The sequence below is a fragment of the Rhinolophus ferrumequinum genome, chromosome 16 (assembly GCF_004115265.2).
Source record: "Rhinolophus ferrumequinum isolate MPI-CBG mRhiFer1 chromosome 16, mRhiFer1_v1.p, whole genome shotgun sequence".
Lineage (NCBI taxonomy): Eukaryota > Metazoa > Chordata > Mammalia > Chiroptera > Rhinolophidae > Rhinolophus > Rhinolophus ferrumequinum.
In genome coordinates this window covers 66,516,442-66,524,459 of record NC_046299.1, presented here as the reverse complement: position 1 = coordinate 66,524,459, position 8,018 = coordinate 66,516,442, and the positions used below count along the sequence as shown (strand labels likewise).

Sequence of the window (8,018 nt, the reverse complement as noted above, 5' to 3'; positions counted from 1 at the left end):
GGGTATTGGGTGGGGTTTGTATTACCCAGGTAATACAATGTTTAATAAGAGGATTATTAAAGTAGTTATATTTTTCTTATGGATTCTGCCTGGTCATCTTGAATGCAAAACAAAATCAATTTGAATATGTAGAGAAGCTTGGGATTGATAAAGGGCTGCTTATTTTTTTAAAGGCTGATGGTTTCAACTAAAAATTTTAAATCTGTATCTGCTATAAACAGAACAATCTCCATATGTGCACTAGATTAATGGAAGTACCTTTGGGAAGTGAGATCAAAATAAACTGAAAGAAATTATGAAACATTTATGATAATGATAATAAAGAAGACATTTATTTTTCTTTTGGGGGGAAGGAGAAAAGTCAGTTTGCTCTACCCAATGATGGTCTTTCTGAGTCTCCATTCACTCCATAGAATTGGATAGGCTGCTTGATCTCAGAGGATTTTGTAATTCATAAAGAGAGGTCAAAGGGTGAGCCTTTGTGGGCAGCTTCGCTGGTGCACAGCCAGACTTCCTCTCTGAGTGAAGCTTTTTCCACATTGACCACACAGATATGGTGTCTCTCCTGTATGGATTTTGCCATGCAGGATACAATTTCCCCTGGTATGGAAACTCTTCCTGCATTGTGCGCAGGCATAGGGTTTCAGACCTGTGTGGACTCTGATGTGAACAATTAAGCTTCCTTTCTGACTGAAGGCTTTTCCACACTGATCACATCTATAGGGCTTCTCACCACTGTGAACTCTTCTATGAACAGCAAGGTTACTCTGATTCCTGAAGCTTCTCTGACAAATAGCACACTCATAGGGTTTCTGTCCAGTGTGGAGTCTTTCATGAACGGCCAGACTACCTCGTTGACTAAAGCTTTTACCACACTCCTTGCACTGATAGGGCTTCTCGCCTGTGTGTATTCGCTGATGTGTAACAAGATTGCCTTTGGCCCTGAAGCTTTTTCCACAATGGGTACACTCAAAGGGTTTTTGACCAGTGTGGATTCTCTCATGTAACGTTAGACTACCCTTTTGCCTGAAGGATTTTCCACATTCCTGGCACTCATAGACCCTCTGTCTCACTTCAGGTGCATCTTCCTGTAGTGTCTTAGAATCCGGCGATTTTTGTTCCAGCTTCTCTCTTCTGAATGAATTCTGGAAATCCCAGCTTGAGGATCCTGTGGCCTCAGAGGGATCATATTTGTGGTGGGCTTCTGTCATCACATCTGATAAAATGAGAGGGAAGTCATGTAAGATGCAGCAATATGCTGAGTGAAAAGAATAGGGAAAAAGAAACAAAGCTTTGAGTTCTTATTATGTGCCAGACCTTAAACTGTGAACATTGCGTAAATAATTTAATCCTGAAAACAATCCCATGAGATTGCTACAGATAAGGAAATGAGAACACATGGAGGCTGTCAAAGGTCATGCAGGTAGGTAAGTTTAGAGATGGAATTCAAACACAGGCATGCTTCACAGCAGTATACTGCCTCTGTATTTTGTTTAGTATAGGCTCCCAAATAATCTTATGAAGTAGACGTGAATACCTCCATTTTACAGATAAGAAAACATACTCAGAAGAGTTAAGAAAACTATACAGGATTACATAGAACCCCAAACCCAAGTTTTATCTGACTCCAAACAGGCATGGATTCAGGTTGTATAGGACTTAAAACTTTAAAATGTTAGAGGCACTCCATTAAGAAAAAAGTATAAAAGTAGGGACAGGGGTTTGGAGAGACCCATACAAAGGAGGGGTCCTGAAACTTAGATTTCATTAGTTTCATGAGAAATCCACTTCAGACGTCTAATTCCTTCAACCCTGCAGTGCAGAGCTTATTGTCCCATTTTACAGATGAAGACCCTGGAGTTCAAGGAAGTTAAAAAACTTGTCTGATACCACAGATAGAGCGAGAAAAATTACAGAATTTGATCCAAGGAATTTTCCCTTTAAAATTCATGCTATTTCAGTCTACTATGCTATGGTGAAATCAATTTTGGTTTTGAAGTTATTCTCAAACACTTCCTATGCAAATATTGACATTGCATCTGAATTTTTCAATATTGCCTTACATCTGAACCTCCTAGTGCCCTTTAAATATGGGTCCATTTTCTCCCTATTAACGGTTTTCTTGGAGTCATCCTAGGGAGATTTTCTCATTGTTCCTCTCCCTTACCCTTCCTTACTCAGTGATTGCGCTGAGATTTAAAGCTGCTCATTCATTCTCTGAGATACTACTACAAGTTTACCTCCACATCAGGCTTGTTCTGCAGTTTCTACTGTTATTTCTGACTCTAGCTTGCAGGTTTTCTCTGTAACCCCCAGGAATGGTGAACTCCACCAAAGGAATGTCTCCTCTTCTTCCTCAGCCTGCTGACCAGTGCTGAGGACATGGGCACTGTATACAGTGAGCTGAGGGCACCCAAGCGATCAACTGACTCACTCACTGAAAAATGCTACATTCTGGGTATATCTTCCATGACAGTCCAGCAGGGTAGCTGTTGGAAATCCAAACATGTCCACTCCTGCTGTATGACCTTAATCACCACCACCTCTTCATAGGATGCTTCCATGGGCTGTTCTTGAGCACCTGAGGAGGAAAAAAACCAACCAACCAAACAAAAACAAACAGGAAAGAACAGGAGAATCCATGAGTGAAAAGGATAAAATCAGTAGGAACTCCAGTTTGGTGTATGAGTAAATGGAGGAACTCTGGATTGCCTGATGTAATATTAATCACCAATATTATAACTGCAAAATGGGCTGAAAGGTACCATGACCATACATAAATGAGCCCAGGTGGAAGCAGGAGGTGGAAAAGTTGAGAGCACATAAGCACACATCCTTCCTGCCAATCCCAAGATAACGGTCACTCCTGTTGTTCCTTAGCCTTGGCATGTGATTGAGATCTTCCAGTTCCTTCCCCCATCTAACCATCTGCTATTTTGTATAGCCTCCAAAGGAATTCAGAATCTGAAAAACTCAACATTTCAGCTTTCATGATTGGTTCTGTGATGGAAGTGTCTCCAGCTCTCCTCTTCAGTTCCCCCTAGGTTATAAGGACAGAACAAGAGATTTCATGTTACCTACCTTTAAGCAATTCTTAGGAGGCTCCAGACCCAGACCCTCCCGTCCCCTACCCTTCAAGATAATGAGAATACCAGTTCTGAGGGAACTGTACCAGTAAATGCTTGTCAATATACTTGGAAGAGGAAGACCTACTTTGGACTCTAAAACATCGCCTAAAGCACTCCAATTAGAGTAAATAACTTGCCCAAATTCTCAGAGCCAGTAAGGAGTCAAGGTGGAACAAAGATTTAGATCCAGGATTTTCTGGATCCACAGCCTATGACCTTTCACTAGACAGTTCTCTAGTTCCTAATCACTAAAGAGCTGGTGGAAATTCGTATAAAATGGAACAGGGCTGACCAGATTTTACAACTATTCTAGGTCCTAGGAACACTCTCACCCCACATTATCTTTTTTTTTTTCTTTTCTTTCTTTCTTTTCTTCTTCTTTTTAATATTCTCTTCTTACTTCAGGACCCTAAGTACTAAATTCTTACACTTTATACAGTGGTTCAATGTATAATCTTTGTTTCCCTCTAATATGGTCCATCAAATGCTGGCTGCCTGATTTAATGAAATAGCAGTGTGATACTACAATTCTTTGTTTTGTTAACTGAAGACCTAGTCTTCTTCTTAACTGCACATTCTGATACCCCGTTGAGATGACTGAAGAGGCATTTTAAACTCTTACCTCCAATTTGGAGTACAGGCTACAAAGGAATCCCCTATCAGAGTGCCAGGACACTACAGGACTTTCATTTGGAAGTTCAAGGTGTTACTTGAACTGCTCAACAACTGCACATCCACCAAGAGTCAGTGGAAAGTACCTGGCACCTTTTGCCTGAGGTTGGACTCTGTCCCTGAAGAATCCAGCAAATAGAGTTTGGTCAGAACAAGTGGGTAGAATTTATAGCTGTGCCTCTCCACATACTGTGATATTTTCAACAAGTAACAACTCAGCTGTATCTCAGGAACCTCCTCAATAAAGGGAAACTGACTTTTCTCCCTAGATCACGTCTGAGGAATCAGTTTCCTGAAGATTTTGGAGAAAGTGGCTTTATAATAGAAAATATTACTTTTCATATCAGAAAGTCTATTTATCCTTTGGAGAAGCTCAGATTTAGGCCATGAGAGACTTGGATTCTTTGCACTGGCTCCCCACTGCCCCATGTGACCTTGGACAAATACCCAAAGAGCCCTGACTCCATTTCCACACCGACTAAACAGGTTAATAACAGCGTCATATTAAGTAGCTCCCGGGAGAATAAAGGAACCAAACGTGAATGGTCTCTGACATAACCTACAGATTTAAGGCTTAAAGTTGAAAGCCCTCAAAAGGAAAGGATGAGAAGAGGAGGTGACTTTGTTGTCTCGGAACCTCCTGGGGCATAGTTTCAGGATTAGGCGAGTCTGGGTAGGGGTGATGATCTCCTCCACAAGCCTGAATTCACTTTGTGCTTTTTCCCATTCTCCACCCGGAGGAGTCTGTCCTTTCTCCATTTACCCTCCCTAGAGACTGCAGGGCCCCTGTCTTCTGAATCCTCACCGCAGGCCCGGGGTACACCTGCCTGTGGCCGCCTCCTCCCGCGTCTCCAGGGTGCTGGGCCTTCCATACGCCCTGACCTACGGAGCGGCGGTCGGAGGGGCCTCTGCTCCTCGAAGCAGACTCTCCCTCCCGCCTCAGGCCCCCAGGCCTGCCCTGCGTGCTGGACCTCAGCACCCTGCTCTCCGGGCCAGCTGGACCCTTCTCTGCCGGCCGCAGACCAATCCCCTCGCGGCTGGCCTCCCTCGGGGCCCGGGCCGGCGCGGCCTGCTCAGGGTCGGGGGTGCCGCGGCAGGCCCGGGAGCGGCGGCATGCTGGCATGGCCCGACTCGCCTGGGTGCTCTGACCCGGCCGGCGGCCTCACTCACCACAGCGGCGCGTGCCCGCAGACAGACAAAGGCCGGTGCCGAGCCCGCAGCAGCACCGGCGCGAGCGGACCAAACTACAACTCCCAGGAGGCTCCGCGCGGGCCCGCCCGCCAGTCCCCGGGCCTTGGCGGCCCCGGCTTCCCGGAGCACTGTGGGAAACGTAGTTCGGCAGCGCCCAGCCGCTCTCAGGCTTCGTCACTGCGGCCCCCATCCTGTTGCTCGGACTTGTCTGTAGACGAAGAGCCGAGGCGGTTGGGGCATCCTGGTGAGGCTGTTGGCTGAGCCAGGAACTCGGGAGTCTAGGGTTTTTGGAGGCACCGCGGGAGGAAACAAAATCTTGGGGAGAAGTAGGCTGATACAGAAGTCGGTTGATAAAGTCGGGTACTTAGGGTTTATGGGTTGAGCGGCTGCACGAGCAAAGACTACGTGTTCTGTAATTAGGGCTCTGAAGCATGGAGCACATATTTCAAGCAGAGACTGGGAAAAGATAATTTAGAACACCGCAGGAGAATTTCGAGGGCCTGGGAGGAAGATGCTTCAGTCTGTTGGAGAGCTCTTCCCTTCAGTTCCCTTTAGTAAGGATTTCGCACCCGATAAGGACAGGAGAGCAGGCGTTGCAATTGTCTTGAATTTGCAGGTTGGCTCCACCACTGGCTACCTGCGGGACTCAGGACGGGCTGCTTACGTGGTAGGGAGCCCAGGATAGGGTCACGTGACAGTGACGGGGACCAGATGAAGGCTTCTTGGAAGGGCCAGGGTACAGGCCAGGCGATCTCCTGTCCTGTTCCCTCAGAGCAAAGGCAGGTATGTGAGTGAACCAAGAAAAAACCGGTCTGCGTGTACCCAATGATCTATGGAGAGAACACGGGATTTTCTAGGATAACAGATTAGATTTTTCTTACCTGAAGATGTGACTGAAACATTCAGAAACTGTAGGCCCTGAAAATCACTCAGCACATGGGGCAAGAGCTTTACTTCATAGGGCTTCTCTGAAGAGTCACAGAAACACAGGCAGTAAAGTCCCTGGCCTTGTAGCGTAGTACTGGGAGAGGGCAAGGTTGCTTTTTAGCGTCAATGAGATAGATAAAGGCTCTCTAAAATGCCCCAAGCCTCCTTCACATGCACTTTTGTATCATCCTGACCTTCCCAAGAGGGAACCGGGATGGGAGAATGGCATTACAGTTCCTCATGGCAGAAGCTACTGTTGTCTGGGACTTTCTCCCCTTTCCCACGGCGTTTCCCCTCATCCTGGAGCTCTTCTGCTCAGTGTCCTCTTTGGGATCCCTGCCTGCAGAGCTCCCACTTGGAGACTGGTTTATCTTTTTGAATGAAGAATGTTGATGTGTGCAAAAGGAATACTTTCTCTTTCTTGTCCTAGTCCTCTAGCCAAAAGCCACTCATCTGTTAAACAAAACAAAACAACTTAATTTCACACAGTATACAAAAACATAAGTAATAAGTTGATTCCTAAATGTTAGTTATTGCTATTACTAATAACGCATCGTTACTTAAGCTCATTCAACATGTATGTGCTAAACCCATTTTAAGTGCCAGGTACTGTGCTGGGTATTGGGGACACAAATGTGAACAAGATACACTCCCTTGTCCTAAGGAGGGAGATAGTTGAGAAGACCAACACACCACCTTCCTCAAACCCCAGGCCAGCAGCCATCTCACAAAGTCCCCGAGTATGTAGTGGAAAGTGCCCTGAAGTCGCCCCTTCCAGACAAGCCCTTCAGCATGACTGCAGAACTTTCTTTGGTGCCTCCCAACATTTGTTCCAGAGTCAGACAGAGAAAGGGGTAGGGTACCAGGGGACAGGGTGCAATCACCATTCGCTTTCTCTTGCCTTCTAGATCAGCTACAGACACTTTTAGTTTCCAAAGCCTAGGGGAGTACAGCAAAGGCCAGTCCTCTTGCCTGTTTGGGCAGTGCTGTATGGGTGTCTCTGCTCCCTTCTCTTCCAAGGCTGTCTCATAAGGCTGTGTGACACCCCCAAAGCTCCAGGGCCCACAGTCAGTTCTTCTGCTGATAAACAGCACCATAAGCATAGAAGTCACTCTTGGGCATGTGGGCTTTGCTGAGGTCAGGATCAGCTGTGGATGTTAAGAAAACTTTTAGATCCCATTGTGAAAGTAGATGACAAAGCTTTGGTGGGAAAAGGTGCCTCTAAAGGGGGGCTGAAGTCACTTTTCTCACTTAAATCTCCATAAATTCTCTTATAGAATCTCAGGAAAGTAGACACATTGAATGCAAAGTGGGTGAGAAAGTGGTTAGGATTGGAGGTGATGAAACCCAATGCTCCCAAGGCACACTTAGCAGCCTTTACCCAAATCCTACCTCAGGCCCAGTCCTCAACCACTACCTGCCTTTTAAGGCACACCCTCAACAGGAGGCAGGGGAGCAGGGTGAGGGTGGCAGCAGTGTGAATTCGGAAAATTGCCAAAGAACTATTCCCCCACTTCACATGTATTTCAAAACTTTTCAGAATGACAGATAATTCAATAAATGGTGTTATGACAGAAGGCTATCCATTTGGGAAAGAAACACAAGGTGTGATCAACAAATACAGTGAATGTTTAAATAAAAAAAATTATTACAATAAGAGAATTATTGCCACTAATTCCCCTCAAAATACTTCCCCTCAGTTAGAACACACTTATTCCATCATTCTTGCCACTTTCTGAAGCAGTTCTGGAAGTCCTCTTTCATGTCTTTACTTGTGTTGTCGTGGCTGCCTCGATGTCCTGAATAGATTCAAAACATGTACCTTTTATGGTCATTTTGACTTTGGGGAAGAGCCAGAAGTCACACAATGCCAGATTCGGTGAATAAGGTGGGTGAGGACACATCGTAATGTTTTTATTTGACAGAAATTGCTGTACCAGAAGCAATGTGTTGTCATGATGGAGGATGAAACCGTTTGCCCACTTCTCAGGGCGTTTTCTATGCACATTGTTTCTTAAACACTCTAATAAGCCCTTATAATATTCAGAGTTCACTGTAGTGTTCCTGGGTACAAACTCAGCTCACACAATTCCATCAAGG

At 45.5% G+C, this 8,018-nt stretch overlaps 1 protein-coding gene across 5 annotated transcripts; it reads right to left on the bottom strand.

Annotated features, from left to right (window-relative positions):
• Positions 1–307: 307 nt before the first annotated feature.
• ZNF32 (zinc finger protein 32) lies at positions 308–5,096 on the bottom strand. Of its 5 annotated transcripts, none has more exons than XM_033131310.1 (4): positions 4,971–5,031; positions 2,979–3,040; positions 2,435–2,581; positions 308–1,216 (listed from the first exon to the last, which is right to left on the bottom strand). In XM_033131310.1, the coding sequence occupies exon 4, from the start codon at positions 1,209–1,211 to the stop codon at positions 465–467; it is 747 nt and encodes a 248-aa protein (XP_032987201.1). In that variant the 5' UTR covers positions 1,212–1,216; positions 2,435–2,581; positions 2,979–3,040; positions 4,971–5,031; the 3' UTR covers positions 308–464. The 5 variants fall into 5 exon arrangements, with proteins under 5 accessions (XP_032987201.1, XP_032987200.1, XP_032987199.1 ...); XM_033131309.1 differs by having other exon boundaries at positions 2,439–2,581; positions 4,971–5,029; XM_033131308.1 differs by lacking the exon at positions 2,979–3,040 and having other exon boundaries at positions 2,439–2,581; positions 4,971–5,096.
• Between the last annotated feature and the right edge of the window lie 2,922 nt (positions 5,097–8,018).

Excerpts from the sequence above, each read along its gene's own strand:
- ZNF32 (XM_033131308.1), bottom strand. The coding sequence starts at position 2,508 with ATGTTTGGATTTCCAACAGCTACCCTGCTGGACTGTCATGGAAGATAT. Across the intron at positions 1,217-2,438 it reads CCAGAATGTAGCATTTTTCA|ATGTGATGACAGAAGCCCAC; the intron begins GTGAGTGAGTCA and ends TCATTTTATCAG.